The sequence below is a fragment of the Dasypus novemcinctus genome, chromosome 11 (assembly GCF_030445035.2).
Source record: "Dasypus novemcinctus isolate mDasNov1 chromosome 11, mDasNov1.1.hap2, whole genome shotgun sequence".
Lineage (NCBI taxonomy): Eukaryota > Metazoa > Chordata > Mammalia > Cingulata > Dasypodidae > Dasypus > Dasypus novemcinctus.
In genome coordinates this window covers 75,374,230-75,397,946 of record NC_080683.1, presented here as the reverse complement: position 1 = coordinate 75,397,946, position 23,717 = coordinate 75,374,230, and the positions used below count along the sequence as shown (strand labels likewise).

Genomic DNA, 23,717 nt, shown 5'->3' with positions numbered 1-23,717 from the left:
TGTTTATTCATAAAATACTCCTCAAATTTATTTTAGTCATTTAAATAATGGAGTTTAATATATATTTAGTCAAGCATTATAGTAGTAAGAGCTTAAGGAGATTAGAAATAAATGAATCCAATTAAAGAACATGTCTGTGAGATTTGATATGTCATAGGTATGAATGAACTGTTTGCACAGCAACTGTAAAGAAACCGTTAATGATTACCCATCTAGAAGAGGTTTAATCAAGAATAAATGCTATAGGACATATTTAAAAATATTTAAGTTAAACAAATAGAGATGTGTGCATTTGAAAACATTGCATCATGTCATCCTTTTTTGCTGTGTCTTTTCCTGGGGTGTTTAGAGTCTGACGCAGTACTTTTCTAATAGCCTGTGGAGACGCTAGTGCCTTTGGGTTGTGCAGAAAAGGGCAGCGCTTCTAACAGTGCCCTGGGTTTTGGTTGGCTTGTGAGATCTCCTTACATCAGACTCTGTGGGGAATTTGGGGACAACAAGGTTTTGAATGGGATCCGGATTTCCCAGGGTTGTGGGAAGTTACAGGTATCTTTTCTGTTTCTGGAGTTTGTGTGGAGCTGAAAATGGAGGTGTGCTCCATTTGCCCATTGCCAGGAGATATTTTTAGGGTTTAGGAATCAGCTTTGTAAGGGTCAGAGGGTTTAAATATTCCTCCAGAAGAACCAGGTGAAAGAGCACTTTCCGTTAGAACAGAACCTCAGCCAAATGGGTTCCCTCAGAATTTATCTTAGGTAATGGAGGAATCCCAAAGGGAACTCATATTTGAAAATCGCCAGCTAAACAATTGACCTGTGAGGTGCCTGGTGAGGGGGAGGGGCAATGGGAAGGAGTGGAAGAAGATGGAAAAAAGGGGGTTGGCATAATACCTGTGCATTTTATTTCCTATTTGGTGAAAATAAAGTAGGACAATCAGACTTGGCTGATATTAGTATTGTTGTACCTTTCTTTTCATTTACATATTGCTCTTTTCTAGAATGGGCTAAAATTTAGGGGTTCACATTGTGGAAGAGGAATCTGACAAATTTATGCCCTTAATGAAGGAAGTAGCACATTTGGCCTTTAATTTTTTTGCTAATGTGTAAAGACCAGTATTTTACCCCCTCAAGAGAAGGGGAAATAGCTGTTAGATCAGTAGAATTTAGAACTTTGCCCTGGAGGATTTACAAATATACTTAAAACTTTAATAGTTAAATATAGATTGAATTTCTGAGGATAAAAATTTAAGTTTCTCAAAACAAGGAATATGGCTCTATAATTAGGTTTGCTCCAGTTGGGCAATGACAAATGCACCATTTATACTTCACATGAGACAATTAAGCTGCTTTAGGAAACTACATGGCAAGACAACACGGTTTTCTTTTTGTCAATTACAAGTAATAAATAATTTAAGTTACACTCTACAAAGAAAGATACAGTCTTATAGCTCACAGGAAAGTCTTCAGAGACAGAAAATTCGTAAAGTAGGAAGGCTGGAAAATAGATCAAAAAATAAGGGAAACATATAGGCACTGAGAGATTATATGGACATTTAAAAATTATAAGTGACATGCCTGAGGAGTTAGTTGAACCTGTGGGAAAAGAAATTTAGTAATTATTTCTCTTTTTTAAAATTTAATATTATTCACAAAGGAAACAACCCTGGAAATATAAGGAAAAGAAATCAGGGAACCATTTCAATATGAGTTGGAGTACCTAAAATTTGGCTTAGTAAGTTTTTGTTTTTTTTAATAAGAAACATTTTTCTGATTATAAAAGTCATATGTGCTTGTTATAAAAAAAATTAAGACAATGCAGAGAGGTATAAAGAGAAGATAAAGAACACCTTTAATCCATTTTCCAGATATTTACTCAACATTTTAGTTAATTGCCTCCCATTATGCAGAAAATGTTAATTTATAAAAGATACATTTTCTCACTTCATCAATAGTATTTTTCATGTCATTAGAGTCTTCAGAAATGATTTAATGATGGTATAATATTTAATCATATGAGTATACCATAGTTTAATAATTCCTCTATTGTTTTTTTTTTAGATTTTATTTTTATTTATTTAATTCCCCTCCCCTCCCCTGGTTGTCTGTTTTCTGTGTCTTTTTGCTGCGTCTTGTTTCTTTGTCCGCTTCTGTTGTCGTCAGCGGCACGGGAAGTGTGGGCGGCGCCATTCCTCGGCAGGCTGCTCCCTCCTTCTCGCTGGGCGGCTCTCCTTATGGGTGCACTCCTTGCGTGTGGGGCTCCCCTACGCAGGGGACACCCCTGTGTAGCACGGCACTCCTTGCGCGCATCAGCACTGCGCATGGGCCAGCTCCACACAGGTCAAGGAGGCCCAGGGCTTGAACCACGGACCTCCCATGTGGTAGACAGACGCCCTAACCACTGGGCCAAAGTCCGTTTCCCTCCTATATTGTTGATTCTTTTTATTTGATTGTTTCTAGTTAAATATATGAAATTATGCTGTGATAAGCATCTTTGTATACAAATTTTTTAAATTGTTTGATTAGTTTCATAAGACATATTCCTAGAAGTAGATTTACTAGGCTTAAGGTATGAATATTTTGACGACTCTCTATAAACACTCTCAATTTACTCTTTTACCAGTAGTATACAGGAATGCCCAATTATTTCACATTATCTTTATTGGTAATTTATTATCATTTTGAAAATCTTTGAAGGGTAAAAATGACATCTGTTAGCTACCTTAATCATATAATTTTGTTTAAAAATGCTTTTCAGCAATTTGTGAATTGTTCATATTTTTTTCTTATTTTTCTATTGCAGAGACATATTTTTTATCAATTTGTAGAAGTTATTTCTCTGGGAGGTTAAAGCACTATTCCTCTTAATTTTTTCAGTACTATTGTAGTACATACAAATAGATGAAATTAATTTAGTATTCTGGTTTGCTTAAATATCACATGTGCTGTGCCTGAATTATAATTTGATAAAATAAGTACATTTTTATTAATGTACATAACAGTATAATGATAAAATATAATTGGTTTCTTTGATTTAGGATCTTACAGAATTTCATAATTATCATTGTTAATTGACCTAGGAATTAAAAAACTCCTCTCATAAACTTACTTAGTGGCAGATACCTCTTTCTCATTTTTGTAGAAAGGTTTGCCAGTTTTTAAAATATGGAGGCCTTTTGCTTTTGAAATGAATGAAAATTATTGTGATGGGAATTGTTTTGTTGATCATATGAAAATGATCATCTGTTTTATGTAAGAGTTTGTGTTAGACAGTAAAGACTATTACGAGAGAAGGAACTTAGGAGGTTGTTGTCAAGCTGCGGCTTTCACCACACTATGAGAAGTGCCAAGTGAATGGTAGAGACAGTGAATGCTTTAGGGATCAGAGGAAGGAGCCAGAAGAAATTACTGTGGCCTGCGGGGATAAGGGAACAAATTCAGTTTCAGTGTGGTGGCAGATTGGATTTAGTGTATTTCAGCTTGTGTCATGGGTTTAAAAGAAGGTAGTGCTACATAGTCCTGGTTGTGATGTTGACTTTGTCATATCTTATCAACATGTTAAATTTTTGACTTACATTTTGGTTGTTACTGTTTGCCTAATATTTATAGCCTTGTCTTTCCTTCTTAAAATTTCAATGAGGTAGTAAACTTTGTGCCTAAGCTGTCCCATACCCTTGTGGTACTGTCCACTCCATAGCATGTTGGGTGAAATCTGCAAAATGCAAAAGAAAGATGGTTTCTAGGCCGAGGCAATGTTTATGTTAAAACCAAAGACTTTTGGGAAACTACTAAAATCGCCAAATCAAATGGAGAAAACCACAAGGAACAAACATAAATCCACTTATTAGTATGAAACTATTACATTTCCAAGGGCGCCTTACCCTAATTTCCTGGCAGATTTTCTGAGTCTCTGAGCCCCTCACCATATGGAATTCCCCTTCTCAGCCATCTCTGCTAAACTCCATAGGCGCCTGAAAGTGAAACATAAAGTAGGATTCTTTGCTACCGAGGTTTGCCCAGTGGCCAGGCGGTAACTGCCAGAATATAAGAAGGTCATGCACTTCTTGTAACAGTAACTATAGAATCCAATTAAAAAGTTTAGTATGATGCACCGTCATTTCCACTTAATCTGATTGCAGTTTAATGCAATCCTCTGCTTATTTCACTCAGAGCCTTTGAAGCCAAATCGGTTGTATGTCTCTGTTTCCATGTTTTCCTGGGTAATTTGATCACCTTCAGCTGTTTAAAAAATTAACATCTTGTAAGAATTGCCACATAACATAGAGTCTGCAAAGAAGCTCCAAATGACCAGCACATTCAAAATTGACATGACAGAAGCAAAAATTCAGAGTTGTCTAAAATGGAAGTGGAATAGGGTATGGCAGAGTTGATAAAGAGAATCCTTGTAAAGAATCTTGCATCATTGTGGACTAAGAAAACAATAGATTGCTTCTCTATACACTCATTCCAACTCATTTGAAGGTTGTAAATATGTTAGTGCTGCTGCTGGCATTATGGAGTCCAGCCTCCCAGTTGAAACAATAGAAATAATGTTAATGCATTTCTCTGAAGCTGACTGTACCTTTTCATGGTGAAGACACAATCTATTTGCTTTGCAAAGGAATCATAGTGAGGTTCCCATGTGGCAAGTTGGCATTGCCTTTTTGAGTGGTCATGGTATATTGTGTAAGAGAAGGCTAAGAAGGGCCAATGACACAAAAATGGTCCCGTTTTTTCTATTGAAATTTAAGTAGTTCCAAATATGTACATCATTATAAAATTAGAGTAGACTCAAATGGTTAATTCTGCAAATTGAATGAATGATATCTATCTATATTGAAATAAGAGGATTGCTTTGTGCAAATGTGGTTGAGATTCTCAAACTGCAAGCCCTAGTGATTGCAAATTACCCATCTCACATTGCTTTCAGAGCTGAGGAACCTGAGTTTGTCTGCAAATCTCATGCAGGTCATTAAAGGGCGAAAAAATATATAAATTCATCTCAATAATGATTTTGAAAAATATGACAAATGGCGTATGCCACAGTTACTCTTTTGATATGCTGATCATGTCTGGGAGCCCAGCATGAGCTTCCCTTGAGAGGATTACCTTTGGACTTCCAAATAGGGTCTATCTGGTACTTTTCAAGGAAGCTTTAGAATTAGAACAGTGCCCTTCATTTATTAAAACCAGCTAAGTCAAGTTTCTCACCAAACTCATTTTAGTGTCCATGTTCTGTGCATTTTTTATTTTGTCCCACTCCACAGAGAAGCGTTAACTGGTTTACTAAGCATGAACGTCACTTGGAGGACGTGTGTGATACCAGAACATGCCTCACTGAAGGGAAGGGCGCGTTAGGGCCAGATTCTTCTTTGTGTCTGTGTTTGGAGGAGGGAAATGAACTTGTAATGTGATTCCCATCAGTATCTAACCTTTTAAGCTAGACTAATGAAATGCTCAATTTTAATAGATTTCTAAAAGTAAAACAAATGCTTTATACTTATTGAATCTGCCACTCAGAACTGCTTTTGGCAGCACATCAACCGCACTTGAGATGTTTTTAAGTGGGTGTTTTTTTTTATTGTGCTTTTCATCCAAACACATCCCTTGAGCTGCTGGAGTTTTGAACAAAGAAGGAAGGGTATACCCCTCTTAGAGTGAAGTGTCTTCATTGCTGTAAGGTCCTCATTTGCTGACTTTGAAATAAGGAATTTATTTTAACTATACCACTATAGGGCTTAGAGTGAATTAAAATGAGTTTGACGTAGAAAGAGAAAGAAATCCAGCATAAAGAGGTGTTTGTACTGAAATGTATTATATTATTACTGAAGTGAAACTATTGTTCTGGGGAAATCAGGTGCCCAAAAGTGCCACAGAATATACAAGTTAAAAATAATGTAATACTTGGCATTTATTTAGCATTTACTGTGTTCTAGGCACTGTGCTATGAACCTTTCATATAGTGTTTAAGTTAAACCTCACAACCTAATGAGATTCAAAAAGGAAATTGAGACTTAGATGGTTGTTATACAGTAAGAGGCAAAGATTGGCTGAAATCCTGTTCTTTCCAATTTCCTGGTCTTCTCTTAAATCTTGGTGGATTAATTTTGTGTGCTTTTTTTGTATGCTCCGAAATATCATTTTAAAAAATTTATTATGAGTATTTGCATAACTCTTATATTTATTAGAGTTTTCATGTGAATATGCAGAATTTTCAATCATTTATTTGTTTTATAATTGTATTTAATGGTATTTAATTTGAAATAGTTCTGTCATCAGGAGCTATGCAGACATTTTGGAACGTCTTTTTCGGTACTATAAATGAATATCTTGAGGGTTTGGAAATGTGCAGGAGAAAAAGGAATCCTTGTTTACTCCCTGCTGGTATCCATGAAATCCCTATGCTAAAATGTTACATTAGGAATGATTTTATAAAGTTAGTTGGTCACATATGCAGGGCTGCACAGTTTTCATTGGCATTCCAGGTGTTCAGGCAGGGACTGAACAGATGTTCTGTTGTCCATTGAACAGAAGGATGTTTGAGTTGGGTGATGCTCAAGGGTGACTGTTCCACCTCCAGTGAGAGCTCAGATGGCCTGGCTTGTTGCCCTATGCATGGGATCTAAGGGCAGGTGGGTCAGAGAATGCACATCCCTCTAGGGATCTTTTGAACACAGAGAAAGATTGTTGGATTGCAGTTATTAGTTGTCACGGGGGTAAAAAAATCATTTTTTAGTTATATTCCTGTCTTCTTCCTCATCCATCTCTGTGAAATACCATGCAAATGGCAACTGGGATATTGCAAATCATCTCTTGACTCTTGTCTTCTAGGAACTTAGAATCCACTTGGAAAGACAAGGCATATATCACTTGAAAAATAAGATTAGTGAAGGAAAAAGATAGTTTCAGGACCCTTTCCCACTTATCCCAGGAGCTGGTTTTGGCACGCCTTCTTCAGGAAAATTGAGGCTTAGTACTTTTGTTCATTGATGTCTCCCCAGGCCCTAATACTGGTCCCAAAACAGAGGAGACACTCAGTAAATATTTATTGAATGGATGAATGATTTTAGTAGTCAGGAAGGGATTCATAGAGGTGATCAGAATTTGAGATGGTCTTTATAAGAGGAGTTTGACAAGTGTGTGTTGGGGAGGGGTGGAGAGAGAGACAGGAGAGCCTAAGGTCCATTTGGGAAGAAATGTTTTGGATCAGTTGAAGAGCTGATGAAGGGAATTTTTGAGATATTATCAGAAAAATAGGTTGTAGTCTCCTTTTGGTAGATATTGAATTTCTGACCAAAGAGTGCTCAGAATCTATCTTGTTTGGTGTTCTCAAAAGGAGTTGATTAGACAGACTTAAAAAGAAGGCCAGTAGTGTGATCAGATTTAACAAGGCTGAAAAACAAATTACATGTTGTTTTAGTTTGCTAAAGGCTCCTGGGAGCTATATACCAGAAATGGGTTGGCTTTTACAATGGGAATTTATTAGTGAAAACTTACTGTTCTGAGGCTGTGAACTCAAACCTGTCTAAACAAGGTATCATAAGAGGTGCTGTCTCACCAAAGCTTGGCTGCTGGTGATCCTGAACACTTGTACTTGGCACGGCATAATGGCGGCTCTACAAGTCTCTGCCTTCTCCTTCAGGCTTCCTTGAGTCCAGCTGCATGCATCAGGCACATGGCAGCGCATAATGATGGCATCGGCTCATCTTTCCTGGCTTATCTCTGTCTCTGTGATTCCCCCCCACCCCCACTGAGTCTGAAGCTTTTATTACTCCTTTTGTAAAGGACTCCAGTAGGATGATTAAGATCCATCCTGGGCTATACCCTACTGGAGTAGTCTAATCAAATGACCCTTAACTGATCTAATCTAATCTAAGGGTCACAATAGATTCAACTTAAGAACATAATTTTCTAGGGTCCACATAAAAGATTAAACCAACATGTATGCGATATTCTAAATTTTGTTTGCTGTTGTTGATTTGTTTTGTTTTTTTTTTTCACTTTTTCTGAGTGAATGGATTATTTGATACAAACCACTTGTAATTTTCTGGTATATATATATATATGTATCACTTCATTGTAGTTTATGGCAGGTGATATTATTGTAACTGTTTTATTTCTTAGTCACTTGAGGGACTTCTTGCCTGATTTATACTTTTACATTTGCCTGTTTTGGTGTAGAAAGATCAATAGGGTAAAGGAAAAGAAGAGAAATGAATGTTTACTGATCTATGGTAATGTGCCTGTCACTTTTACATAAATAAATTTATTAATTTATTAAGTTATATAAATCTATCTTAATCCAAAGAGTATTGAAAATGTATGTAAAATTTAAAAAATGAACCCACTAGAGAAAAGGGAAAATAGGAAACTAAAAATAAAAGAAGCCAGCGGCAGAAAATGCCTCCTATGGGGACTTTGTACACCTGTAAGAGGTGGTTGCAAATCAGACTCTGGGTTAGGCTTTTTGACTTCCAGTGCAGAGAGGAAAACATGTAGAGTTATATGATTCACAGTGTACATGAGCTAAAAAGAAATCAGTAATCCAGGAGCAGCCCAGCTAGTTTTGGAATCTAAGAAAAAATTCTCCATGATTCCTCATAAAGACCTCTGAAACATTTTATTTTGCCTGAGATGTGAAGGGTTGATATCTTATAAAACTGAGGAGTCAAATGAGATTCATTCCTGCCTGGAAGCAGGGAGGGTCATACCTGTGGACAGGGCCAAGACTGTCATCCTCAGTCCCTAAATATCTCAAGCAATATCTTTGTAAGGAACACCTAAGAATAACTCTCTATCTCCTTCTTGTCACAGTCTGAAATTATTATGTTTTTTTATATGTTATTGTCTGTTTTCCCAAATAGACTATAATTTTCACAAGGTTAGAGAAAGTAACTGTCTTATGTATCCTTCTCTCTCCACATTGCAAAAAGTCTGGTATATATTAGGAGCTGAATTAATATTTATTGAATGAATGAAGGAATGGAAAGACATGGTGGCAAAATGTATCCTAAGGTAACTGAATTAGTCGGTTGAAAGAGATTTTTCACTACATATAAGCCTGGCTATACTAGTTACTATAAGAATATTTAGAAAACTTACCTAATGACTGCTCTTGGAACAAATGAATAAAGACATTCTTCTTACCAGTAGTCAAATAGCGTGGCCATTATCTGCTGAGTTCACTATGCTTCAGGAAATCTTTGGAGTAGATATAATCCGTATCTTACCAATGAGGACGTAAAAGCTCAGAGAATTTGAATTGTAGATTTGTTTTCTACTCATAAAAACAATGAAAAGTGCGTTCTGAAATCAAGACATTTTCATGAGCTTATCATGTAATTTGGCTGTGATACACAAGGCAGCAGCATTCACACATAATTAGTTAAATATAAGGCTTTTCTAGAGTAATAGTGGTTGAGGAAACCGGTGATAGGGCTAATTTTTGCTTGCTCCTTTTTCAAATATGGATTACTGTCATTCCTGATGAAAGAATACCTAAATCCATTTCCTGTGGTGGCTGATTAAGGACTTTGTACTCCCACCCTGCAGAGACACAGAATATAAAGGGTTGCAGCTCTCCCTGGATCAGATCTCAGCCTCCAAGCCAACCTTCTCCTACGCCAGCAGCTCCACCCCCACCATGACTGACAACAGGAAGGGGACCAAGTCCCGGCTCTCCAGCTCAAAGTCAAAATCCAGGACATCCCCATACCCTCAGGTAGGTGCAGTGCTGATTTTGCAGCTTTTGTGTATGTGTGTGTGCGCTTATGACTGGTTTGCTTTCACAGATGAGGCAGGATTAAAACTGTTTGGAATTAATTATCTGGTTTTGATAAATTTAAAGCTCCTACAAATCTGGAAAGTCTAAAATTATCTTCTTCCTCTTTTAAAGTAACTGTGCTACTAATGGACATTTTTATGTCGTCTCTCAGCTCAGAAAAATTTGAAACAATTTTGTGGTTTACTGCATTTATATAAAGGCCATAAGAGTTGCAGTCAGAACCATAACTTCTTTATTTCAAGGAGACTGAACCTAAATTTTTTTTCTGCAATGATTGAACCAGAAGGATGCAGCCAGCATAACACAATATGGAAAATGAGAGTGTGATGTAGAAAAATTTAATCTTAAGAGATGGAGACAAAGGATCAAGGATGCATTTCACCATGAGATTTGAGCACAGATGGACTATTTATGAGGAGGAATGAAATAGAGAGGATTTTCCAGATGGCAGGAATGGTAGGAAAGGCAACTCTCTTCTCATCTTTGCAAGGTGGTGAGATGATGAGACCCAGAGGAGGTATTCCAGAAATACTGCAAGGTGCAAATGGGCATCCTGATCCTTAGAAGGAAAATATCTTTTTAAATCAGTCAGTGATCTGTAAATTAGACTGTGTCAAGGTATGTGCACAACTTTCCCCTGACCTCAAGGATGTACGACAGAATTGGGGATTCCTGGGTCTCAATATCCTGTGGCCACTTCACCTCCATCCTTCTCTGTAAAGAGTACCATGTCAAATTTCCTGCAGTTCACTAGATTTCTAGGCTGGGTTCTGAGTCATCTCTTCAAGGTGATTTTTGTTATGCATGGTTTTATATATATTAAAAGTGAAAATGGCCAGTGGGAACAGAAACAATGTACTTTCTCATCAGAACTTTGTTATTGTGTTGATTCCTAAGTGTGTGCTGTTTGAGGGAACATCATTCATTGAATAAAGAGTCACTAAGAAGCTACCATTGATAGATTATTTTAGAGGCTTGATGTACAAAGATGAGAAGATTGTGGTCTCTGCCCCCAAGAGACTTACGTCATGTGGTTTGAAATCTTCAACAAAAGACTAATTTTTTCCTCTTACAAAATTGAGTAGAGCAGATGTGTGATACATAGATATTTTTCACTGTATACCTTTCCATATCAGGACTGAAGACTTTATATATGAAGGGCATTTTAATTAAACTCACTGTGGAGGAGGAGCGACTTCTTTTTATTGAGCATCTAAGGAGAAGTTTTCTCTATTACCATCTTGTAACTTGGGCAAAGAGTTTTACTGCTTCTTTTTACTATTTGAAAGGATGAATTATGCCATTGGAGAATTATGTCCTTAAATGTATAGGAGTGATGGGCACATGATGAAGGGAGACTTTGAAATAGGAAATACTAAATTAAGGAGCAATTTGTCCATTGTTACACAGAAATTAAGCAACAGTTTTGAGAATGAAAACAAAATCTCCCAGTTGGACTTCCAAATGTCACTGTTTAGTTAATGTTTTCTTTCATGCTCAGCTCTTTTTTTTTTAAGATTTATTTATTTTATTTATTTTCTCTCCCCCTCCCCCACCCCGGTTGTCTGTTCTCTGTGTCAATTTGCTGCATCTTCTTTGTCTGCTTCTGTTGTCGTCAGCGGCATGGGAATCTGTGTTTCTTTTTGTTGCGTCATCTTGCTGCGTCAGCTCTCCGTGTGTGTGGCACCATTCCTGGGCAGGCTGCACTTTCTTTCTTTCGCACTGGGCGGCTCTCCTTACAGGGTACACTCCTTAACGCATGGGGCTCCCCTACACGGGGACACCTCTGCGTGGCAGGGCACTCCTTGCGTGCATCAGCACTGCGCATGGGCCAGCTGCACACGGGTCAAGGAGGCCCGAGGTTCGAGCCGTGGACCTCCCATGTGGTAGACGGATGCCCTAACCACTGGGCCAAGTCCGCCGCCCATCATGTTCAGCTCTTAATGTCTAAAATTTCTATTAACTCACTTTAACAGTAGATTAGCTACTTATTTTTTAAAATTTGGAACATCCTTTTGAATACTCCTTGGGTGTGTGTGTGTTAATTTGAAAGTTACACATTACATAGTTTTAAAAAAGCAATACTATACTCTTTTTTCCCTTCATTCTCCTTCTCCAGAATTGTGTTATCTTATAGAAATGTTCTATGAATTAGAAAGTCATGCACATGCACATCCATGTATCCACAGAGGATTTCTCTTGAAGTTTGGATACTTATTTTTATGGTTAATAATTATAAAATGTAGTCCTTAGAATTTTGGCTATATGTCTTATTTGAAATCACAGTCATGAATTAAATTAACATTTATGTGACTACTAAAGGTTTCTGTTTAAGTGTTTTAGTTATTGTGGTGCAAGGTGATTCATTGACTGTGTTCCTACTACATGGGGTGCAAATATATAGATGTCAGAAAGGGAGTGTACTCTTCTTTGCTTTTAAGGAGCCACTGGTGTAGATAGTCAAGTGAGGAAGCATTTTCTGTGCATTTGCAGAGAATTGTCATAGGGTAAGCAAAGGGTGCTCTAGGGGTACATAGGGAAGGGATGATAGAGCACTAAGAAAACAACTTAGTATTGTCATTTTGGATTCTAAATCTTCATAAAATTTAAAGAATAAAAAAAATTTATCATCTCAAAAATCTTATTTGATCCAAATGCCCTTCTACTATTATGAGAGAATTAGATTTCAGTTTTCATGCATCACTGACTATAATGTGTCTCTGGCTTAACAGATGCTGGCTGAGTGCCTGTATGGCAAAGTTGCTACTATAGCCATACAGGCACTCAGTGCCTAAGTACAGTGGTACTTAGAGTATAGGGGGTCGGTAAAGATGCCAGACTATGAAGAAGTGGTATAAGAAATGTCCTTAAGTTTCACAGTACAGTTGGAGTGATAAGTTACATACTAGAACAAGCAGTGCACAGGAGATAGTGTATACTAAAGGCTTTTGGAGTGGTGTCCACAACGAGGACTCTGCCCTGGCTGGCTGGAGGTATTATGGTGACCCTGCTTTGAGGAAAGGATTCAGGCATGTGTGTAGAGGGAAAGGAGAACGCACTCCAGGAAGACAGGAAGACCAAGATTATGAGGAAAGCCTGCAACACGTTGTTAGTGTGATTGAGCCTGAGAGTAGGGAGTTGGGGTTGGGGGTCTCGAGCGTTAGTCTCTGGATAAAGTCTAGAGGTGACATATTTGGAAAATCAGACTGAGGAGTTTTGTGTAGAACCATGAAAGGTTTTTGAACAGGAAATGAGAGAATCAATGTGGTTGAAGCATGAAAAATATTTAGGAGACTAAGTTTCATAGTCTTAGTATGGGTCTGTGAAGGTTATACTTTTAAAGCTTACTTTCCATTGTTTATGGCATACTTATACTAAATTTCCCTTTAAGTATTATATAGATACATAATAAATGCCTTTTAAAAATTTTAATCAGTTTTATTGATACTTATTAATAAAACATAAAATCTATCCAATGTGTACAGTCAATGGTATTTGGTATAACCACATAGTTGTACATTCATAATTCAATCACCATTGGAGTATTTTCATTATTCCAAAATTAATAGTAATAATAAACAAACTCAGACAAACAAATAACTCTAAATGCCTTTTTAATGACTGAACAAGGTTTTAATTTTATTAACTTTAAATACCTCTGTCCCTTTTCTCAAAAAATAAAGTCTTTTCTTTTTTTGCTATATCCATGTTCACATATTTTAGTATATAAATTCTCATCAGATTTTTAAAAAGAGACAGTTTCCAGCAAAACGGAGCTCATAGGATAGTGTCTCATGCCTCATAATAATTATATAAACAGTGATGTGATGCTACAACCAATATTACTTACTGGCTCTTTGCTGGGAATATTATTTATTAGTCATACCCAGGAATTTCTAACAGATATTTGCTAAATGAGAAAGGGTTATACTGCTTTCTGGAATTATTTAGATATCCTTATTTGAACTTGCAGTACATGCAAAAATTGTGATTGCTGTCACCACCCATTTTGTCTGCAGTGGTAGATGAACCCTCAGGTCTCCTCCTGGTATGAGATGCCCTTGGGAATGATTTTAGACTTGATTATATTATGGTCACCTAATGAATGACTCAGTCAACTTTGCACCTATGTATTACTTGAAACAAGAGAGGTCAAAATTGAATTCTCTTGTTTTGAAAAATTTTGGAAAAAATAGAAATAGGTAATTTTCAAAGATTCTGCATATATGTATTATGCTGCTATGCAGTGACAATCTTAACATTTTGACAATTGTGTTTTCTTGTGAGTAGATTTATATTCATGAAAATAGCACAGTATTTTTTTTCATAGTTCTCTTGAATTAGAAATATTGAGTTTGTAAAATTTAGTTTTCAGACCTTATGTACTAGAGGCTGCTACAATATTTTTCACCTATATTTATGGAGCTAATCTTGGTTGCTCTAATACCTATTGGAACTTACCTTGCCGTGGTTTAGTCAAGTCATTCATGAATAAACTGTCTTCTTGATTCCACAGTTTCCTTTTAGACTTCTCATGTTGGCATGCTTATAGTTGTTGTGTTTGTTACAGACAGTACGTGCCATACTGTTTTATTGCATCACCCTTCCCTCCTCTTGCTTTTTCCCTAGTTGGTAATAACCAATACACTGTATAATTCTGACATGACAGCATATGTATAAGACGGTGTATGCTTCTGAAATCTGAAAGTATTTAATCACTTGCTACAAATATACTGTAGTACTTGCAGGTTTTATTACACATCTGTTACTTTAAATAATCCCACAGATTCCTCTTAATTTTCATTGCCAGCAATCTGGCTTCCTTTTGGTGAGGGAAAGAACTTTCCTTCTGCAAAGGTTCTTTCTGGTCTCAAAAATACTCTACCAATACTTTGCTGATTGCCTAACTTTTTTAGATAGAGAGAAAAGCAGGGCAAAATTGCCCTTACACATGGTGTTTTTATTACTACCAGCATAAATATCCTTCATTTCATGTATTTTATATAACATGAAAACATGTAATTTTTGACCTTTAACAACAACAAAAATTAATGCATCTTGCAAAAAATAAAGTTATCTTCCCAGGAAGTTTTCCACTAATACAGGCTTGTTATATTTCCTGGCCATGTATAAACTTTGGATTGATGTCCTTCTCTTATCAAAGTATCAGGAGATTATTAGAGTGGATCTTTACAGTTTTCTTAGGTTGTCTTCATAAATAAACTTCTGAGTATTTACTTAGAAATATTTTCCTCAGTAAGGTGAAGTCTCTTTTATACCTTGGTGTGGTGGTTTGGAGCTATGTACTCCAGCTATGTTCTCAAACTTAACTTATTCCTGTGGGTAGGAGCTCATTGTAATTAGGACCTTCTGATGAAGTTACTACAGTTAAGGTGTAGCCCAACTCAGTCAGAATGGGTCTTAATCTTATTACTGGGGTCCTTTTAAAGCAGAATGAAGTTCAGACAGAGAGAGAAAGCCACATGCATTGCCATGTGAGAGAGGAGCCCGGGACCAGTGATCACTGGCAGCCAGCTCCAGACACCAGTCCTCAGGAAGAAAGCATCACTTTGATAATGTCTTGATTTGGACTTTTCCCTAGTCTCAAAAAATAAGTTCCCATTATTTAGGCCAACTCATCGCATGGTATTTGCTTGAGCAACCAAGAAGACTAAAACACTGGTTTTGACTAACTCTTGCATTCAGTTAAATACCTATTGTGTACACTAAGTGCTAAAGGCAAGTTCTTAAGGAGCCATGGCCATGGTCAGGTTGGGGAGGCAAAACTGATCTTTTAGATAAGAATGATAAGATATGGTCAGTCATGGAGCCACATGGAGCCTTTGCTTCTTCATTCCTTTGGCACATAGTTTGGGAGGGGCAGACAAGGGAAAAAAGTGAGGTTTTAGGAGATAAGATGGGTAGAATGGGTAAAGAGAAGGAAGAGAACTAATGATGGGGACAGGTGAAAGTGGTTGTTTCCAGTACAGTCTACCTAACCTAAGCCTTTATAGAGAACGTCTTTGGACTTAACTTGCTTTTGAGCATGACAGTGTAAGATTTTGGTAAAGGAAAGGTAGTTATTTGTGGTAGATAAACTAGGTTTATAGATTAGATATAGGACTATATACTTTTGTATTAAATAGTTTACTCAAGTGGACAGTTATCTTAAGTATGCTATTTCATTGATGTTGACTTTCTTACAACATTACAATTTACAGTGATGTATGACACTTAAAATACATTCCCAATAATAAAAATGTAATGACAAATCTCACAAAAGATTCTATAAACAGATTGCTAGATTTAGTCACCTTAGATTTAAAAGTAAGGCAGCAGGACATAGTTCAATAAAAAATCAATGAGAAGAAAAAAATTAGAAAAAGTTGGCATTAATGAGGAATACGGAATGAGACTTAGCAAAAATGAGGAGGCAGAAGGAAGAAAAATTGGAACCAATAAATGGGAACTCAAAGGTCTGTGAGGACAGGGGATGTTGCCCTTGGTAACCAGATTGCCCTGGACATCCAAAAGTCCTTAGTGTATATATATATATATTTTTTTTAAATATACTTTTAAATTTTTTATGATACTTGGATTACATAAATGTTACATAAAAAATATAGAGGATTCCCCTATTCCCTGCTCCCTAGCCCTCCCACATTTTTCCATATTAACAACATCCTTCATTAGTGTGGTACATTTGCTACAATTGATGAAAACATTTTGGAGCATTGCATTAAGCATGATTATAGTTTGATTGTAGTTTACACTCCTGCACAATTTTGTAAGTTATGACAAGATATGTAGTGGTCTGTATCTGTCATTGCAGTGTCATTCAGGACAATACCCAAGTCCTGAAAATGCCCCCATATTACACCTGTTTTTCTCTCTCCCTCCCCTCAGACCCTCAGAACTTCCAGTGGCTACTGCCTCCACATCAGTGATAAAAGTTCTTCCATTGCTAGAATCAAAATAAGTATAGTAGAATACCAATAAATCTACATTATTCCATTGTTCGTTCCTTAATCTTGAGGATTCTGGGATGATGATGCCCACTCCACCTCTAATTGAGAGTGGGCCTAGATTCCATAGGTCAGATGGGTGGGGCTCTCTTGCTTGCAGTTGCAGACTCTCTTTGTTCCTTGGGGTGGTCATTGTCCATCATCTTCTCCCTGTTAGTTGTTCTGGGTGAGTCCAATGCACTGGAGAGTAGGTGGTGCAACTCTCTTGACATTCAGATGGATAGATAGATGGATGGACAGATAGACCCAAGAAGGTATTGTAGTGGATGGAGAAAGAGGGGAGTAATGAGATATGTTAAGTCCTGGGGATATAGTCCTTTCCTCCAGAGGGCTTATGGATTCAGTGGGAGAGGTAAAATATATGCAGATAATTTAAGCACAATGTAATGTGTAAGTGATAAAGTATGTGGTGGTGGCAGTGGTGTGGCTGTGGCTTGAGCTTTGGCTGTGCTGGTGTATGTTGGAGGTTGCTCTGTCTTCTGGTGATGATCTGGAGGTGGGTTGGAGCAGGGAGAGCACCAGTTTAGAGACCTAACTTCCCCTGGGGCATGCTTGATGGCTTTGGATGTATACCTGTTTGTAAGGTTTGCAGTGGGGATATGGGATGACAGTTAATAAACCCCTGCCTGGTTTGCATACCCCCTCAAGGATGAGACAAACTCTCTCTAGACTCCCACCTATGCTTTTCATCCTTTCATCCATTTACTCTTCTTTCCCCATTAGGTATTCCTAGGAGTTCTCTCACTCTGGAGGATTGAAACAGCATTTTAATCCCCCCTTCCACTTTGAAATTCCCCTCTCCAGTCTTCCCTACCTCCCAGATAGACTTAAAAGACCACTGATCATGTCAGTGCATAGAGACCTACTACAGCCCTATCTGCCACTCAAGGTCATCTATTATTGGGCCCTAAATTAACTTCTCAGTGTCCTCTCTCACTGGTCTTTTTCATATCCATAATCCCTCCACCTGGCTTCCATATATTCACACACTAAATATTAATGGAATGAATAAATAAATATATTGTGTGGCAATGCTTGGTTAGTTGCTTGTAGAGATACAAAAACCCCAAAGTGGTGAAACAATCTGCTAATAAGGAATTTATAATATATGTAAAGATGCAAATGATGTCTATGCAAAACAACGTGGGGAATATTTCACAAATGAAAAATCCTGCAGTACACCTAAGTGCTGAATCTATAGGCTCTTTTATGAGTAAAACTTGAACAAGTGCTCCCTGTATCATGCTCTAGGGGCAGAAAACAATTCATGTTTTGTCCCAAAGTGGGCTTTCTAGTCTTCATGTTCCCACTGTTATCTCCAGTGCAACAATGGAGAGATGTGAACGATTGTATTTGCTCTGTGTGTGTATGTGTGTATGTACATATTCTAAAATAATTGTGTTGACATTTGAGTGGCTGTCCAAGAGATGCCATTTGGCTCTGTCTTCCAGGTCAGTTACCCGTCTTTTTTTATGGGTCCAATCTTAGTTCCAGAACTTGGTTCCCATGATCAATAGACTCCTAGATCTCTCTTCTTATTCTTCTTTTATTGATCTATATACATCCGTTGGACTACACTTTTAGTAGTATGTTATGCTCCCTGAGAAGTGGATTTACAGTTTAAGAAAGGAAAAGTCCCTTCAGATATTGCTTGTTCATTTGGTGTGGCATTTTATCTCCTGGACACAGAAGTCCTTGGGAAGGTCATATTTCTTCAAAATGTTTCTTGATTGCTGTTCCTTCTTTTACCCCACCCATACTGCCTTTGTATGGCTCCAGGCTCACTGGAACTGTACATCATTCATAGAATAATTCATTGGTCTCCTTATTCTTTCAGATTCTGATCATTCCTGACAGTGAGTTTCCTAAAATATCATTTTCATTGTGCTCTTGTCTCTTTAAAAACATACAGAGGATCCTTGTTCCTTTTAGCACAAAGTCCAAACTCTCTACAGTCTGGCCCAGGCTATTATACTTCTGCATCTGCCTACCTTGCCCTTGTCCCCTTCTGCCCCCCACATCAGCTCTCCATTCTAGCAGAGACCACATTCTCTGCTCTGAGCATACCCTGTCTGCTGAGCTTCTCAAACCCAAGCCACCCGTCAAAGCACAGCTACAGCTCCACCTCTAATTCCCAATGACTGCTCCTTGCTTTGGGCCCACCATGTTTACTTTTTGAACCAGGTAGTAAATATTTGTTCATGAGCCATAATATACCCATCTTTTACATCACTTAATATTGTTCTTGATGATTTAAACAATTAAAATAGCTTTGTTTTCTTCTTATAAAAATGATATATATATATATGCTATGGACATGGTAACAGTGAGATGATATTATTTTATCTGTAGCAAATGTTCCATCACAGTGTGGTGTGTTGATGGAGGGGTGTTGTTTGGGAATTCTGCACATGTGCATGATTGTTTTATAAGTTTTCAACTTCTATCATAAAAAGTGTATTTAAAAAATAATAATAGGGTGGGTTTAGGGAAAAGTGCACCAAATGTAAGATAAGGACTATGATTAGTAGTAAGATTTTGACAATATTTTTTCATAATTTGTAACAAACTTCTCACAACGATGCAAGATGTTGGTGAATGGTTGATGTACGGGATCCCTGTATGATGTTATGCATGTTTTCTTTGTAAGTTCTTAACTTTTACTATATACTTAATTGTTTATGTTTGTTCATGTATAAATGACATAAAGATAATAATAATAGGGTTGGCTGGTGGAAAAATACTTTGGTTATTAGTATTTTGAGGATGCTCTTTAATCATTAGTTAAAAAGGTTTAACCACAATGCAAGTTTTTGGTGGTAGGGTGAGTTATGAGAGTCCTGTATGATGTTATATATGTTTGTTTTGTAAGTTCACAACTATTATTATACACTTATTGCTTATGTATGTTTGTGTATGAGTGATATACTTCAATAAATTATTAAAAAAATTAAAAAACATTTAAGCAATACATCAAAAATGAAGAAAATAATAAAGTTAATCTAATCACCTATAGCAAGGACCAGCAAACTTTTTTGGGAAAGGGTTAGAAAGTAAATATTTTTGGTTTTCCTGGTTAAACGGTCTCTGTTGCAACTTTTCAACTCTACCGCTGTAGTGTGAGAACAACCAGGGACAATATATTATAAGTGTTGCTTTCCCTGCTAAAGATGTATTCATAAAAACAGTGGCAGGTTTAAGCTGGCCCCATAGAACATAGGTTTCATTTTTTAAAAATTTATTTTATTTTTACTTACTCCATACCCACCCTCCTGTTTTCTTCTCTCTGTGTCCATTCTCTGTGTGTTCTTCTGTGTCCGCTTGCATTCTTTTTTTTTTTTAAAGATTTATTTATTTATTTATTTATTTCTCTCCCCTCCCACCCCCCACCCCCGTTGTCTGTTCTCTGTGTCTGTTTGCTGTGTCTTCTTCTTTGTCTGCTTCTATTGTTGTCAGCGGCTCAGGAATCTGTGTTCCTTTTTGTTGCGCCATCTTGTGTCAGCTCTCTGTGTGTGCGGCACCATTCCTGGGCAGGCTGCACTTTCTTTTGCGCTAGGCAGCTCTCCTTACGGGGTGCACTCCTTGTACGTGGGTCTACCCTATGTGGGGGACACCCCTACGGAGGGGATACCACTGCGTGGCATGGCATTCTTTGTGTGCATCAGCACTGCTTATGGGCCAGCTCCACATGGGTCAAGGAGTCCTGGGGTTTGAACCATGGACCTCCCATGTCGTAGATGGATGCCCTAACCACTGGGCCAAGTCTGCTGCCCCACTTGCATTCTTGTCAGGTGGTACCCAGAATCTGTGTCTCTTTTTATTATATCATCTTGCTGCGTCAGCTCTCCGTGTGTGTGGTACCACTCTTGGGTGGGTTGCGCTTTTTTCATGAGGGGTGGATCTCCTTGCAGGGCGCACTCCTTGCACGTGGGGCACCCCCACACATGGAGCACCCCTGTGTGGCATGGCACTCCTTGTGTGTGGCAGCACTGCACGTGGGTCAGCTCACCACATGGGCCAGGAGGCCCTGGGTACTGAGCCCTGGACCTCCTATATGGTAGGCAGATGCTCTATTAGTTGAGTCATATCCACTTCCTTAGGCCATAGGGGAACATCCAGGCAGACATCCCTCTATCTGTAAAACTCTTATTTATGGTTTACAAAAATGTGATCATATTATTTTCTAATACATATTTTCCCTTAATAGTATCTAAGTCAAATGGATTCACTTAATAAAATCTGTCTGTAAATCTATATTTATATCATCATTTTAATGGTTATATGTTATTTTCATACACACCTATGTATTTTATTGTTCTTTTACTTTTTTGTGCTGTTACCTTTTCATAAATCTTACTAGATGAATACCACTGGAGGGTGGGAATTGTGTGTTAAACTTCTTTGTGTCACTGCCCCCCCTCAACCCAGAAATATGTGTATGTTTGAATGAAATATTTTGAATGAAATCGTCTGAATGAAGATTTTTTTTTAAAAAATGTAAGATATACTGGGCATTTATTACATATTATATATGTATGTATATATACGTGTATACATTAATCATGAAACTATTATATGTTGTATGTAATTGTGTATTTAATATGAATCATGTTCCAAGTCCTTTGGGAATACTGAAATAAGTAATGCCACTATTGTCTTTAGGGACTTATAATCTAGGGGAAGAGGTGGTAATAATGCTTTCCCTGTGAAGCAGAATATGGTGAGTGACTTTCTAGACACATAAATGCGGTGCTTTGGGTGATGATGCTTTCAACTGATCATAAGAGGCCTCTCCTCATGGAACAGAAAGGATTTTGGTCAGGTGCTAGAAATAGTGCATGGGTAATTCATGGGTAATACCAGGTGTAATTCACGTTAAACATGTCTTCACTCCATAATATAGGAAGGTATGGTTCTGGGGGAGAATTGGTGTCGAAAAAGAAATTGGGCAGCGAGTAAAGCAGCTGTGCTAAATCAAATTGGAAACTTCTGCTTCTTGCTTAATGGACCTGATCACTAGAATTTGTCATTCTGTTCTGTAGCTGAACAGAAGAGAAGATTAGAGGGAGATGGTTGAATCCACCATCAAAATGTTTCCAGGGAAGTTTATTTAACAAAATCTCTGAAATAAAATTTTCATTAAAACAGAATAGTGAAAATAAAGTGGGCAATGTTTTATTTGGCAATTCATGGTGGGTTTGCCCCACTCATAAGGGGAACCTTCTAGAGTTAAGAAAGTTGGATTTCTTTCGGAAATCTAGATTTAACTCTTCATTTTTTCTCAGGTTTTTAGAAAACATTTTTTAGCATGTTATAATTTGTTGAATTGTAACGTTTTTCTGGAAGGCCAGAGTTTAATAGAGAGCTTATCCTGTTTCAGTTTCCTCATTATTTTACTGTGTTGGCTTAGAAGAAGAAAAGTTATACCCATCCTTCCATTTACAGGCACCAGTTTGAAATGGATTAACTTGTTGAAGGGGCTTCTAGCTTCAGTTTCTTTTCACAAGATTACAACTCTGATATGCCTTCTCTTTCAGCATGGAAAAGGCCAGTAATATGCCTGCCAATCTGTTGGTGCAGTCCTAGGACCCTATCAAGAGCAGCTCAGGCAGCCCATCCTCTGTCCAGACCCAGAATAAATCAGTGGAAGACCAAACAAAGCTTCTGTGCAGGTGTTGGGTAGGTGGCACCACCTGTACCCATTGAATTCAGGCCCATTTTATCTGCCACTGAGATGCAGAAAATCAGAGTGAGGTCAGAGCAGTTCTGGCTCATGGCTGAAGCCTGTCGTGGAGGAAGAATACCGTTAAAATTAGTGATCCTGGTCCTGGAAATCCAAGAATTACCCAACGGGCTAGAGCTCTTGCTCTGTTGTCTAGACAAGTTGGGATATTCTTGATCACTTACAGCTGTGGACATCATGACATAAAGGGTTTACTGAAATGTTTATCCTATGTTTGTTATTACCTGTTTAAAATCTTCAGTGCAATAAAAATGCTCACTGCCTTTAGGACTTCACCTTTGGATTTATAAAAGTGTATGGATTGTGGATTTCATGGTTTGGAAACAGCTCTCTCCATATGGAACCCTATAGGAGACTCTTTATAGAATTACACTCGAAGAAACCTGGCCCTGGTCTGGGGTGCTGAATTCTCTTCCAGCTGCACATCACCCTGACAGCTAATGAGATGGGGACTATGGTTACTGTTCTGTGAGAAAAAATGAGTGAACTGAATCCCAGCAACATTTTTGTATCTGTGGGGGGTGGATTAAGAGGAGGCCTATGACATTTCAAACCACATTTGAGGCATATTTAAAAACTTCCCATGTCTTAACTTTATGAAATATATCAGGGAATGTACAGGTATGAAAGATTTCTCAGCAGAATATTTTCACAGCTGAAAATAACTAAAATTCGAATTAATGTTAGAAACATCACAAACAATAGCTTATACTATAAGCAGATCAAATATAAGAATGATGAGTGAAAATCATGTAAACACATTCTCAAGAATTGATTTTGGAAAGCTGATAATTTTTGCCATTTTTTAAGAAGAAGGGAGAAATGACCAAAGTGTTTTAAATCCCTACCAATCAAGTTTTGATTTACTATTTACTTTCTAATTTATTATAGTATAAACAGAAATATTTACTGCTTAGTTCCTCTAGTGAAATCATCCTTGACTTTGAGATGACACAGGTTTTTCTTATAGATTGCATTATTTAATTTTTCCTGAAATTTTTTATAGCTTAACTCTATTGGTGTTATATAAAATTAACCTGAATTTTGTAAAAAGATTCATGAGGTTTCTTTTCCAATGTTATAAATTTGTAAGACATGTAGAAATCATATATTATACTTAGCCTTTCTCAATGTTTATTAGCAAGACAAGAAATTAGAAATAAAGTAAAAAC

The 23,717-nt window shown here is 37.4% G+C and overlaps 1 protein-coding gene across 1 annotated transcript in view; it reads left to right on the top strand.

The window, feature by feature from the left end:
• SIM1 (SIM bHLH transcription factor 1) overlaps positions 1-23,717 on the top strand; it is a 74,711-nt gene that overhangs the window by 28,105 nt on the left and 22,889 nt on the right. Inside the window, exon 9 of the mRNA XM_058307188.1 lies at positions 9,546-9,714. Coding sequence (XP_058163171.1) covers positions 9,546-9,714 — 169 coding nt within the window. The remainder of the gene's footprint in view (positions 1-9,545; positions 9,715-23,717) is intronic.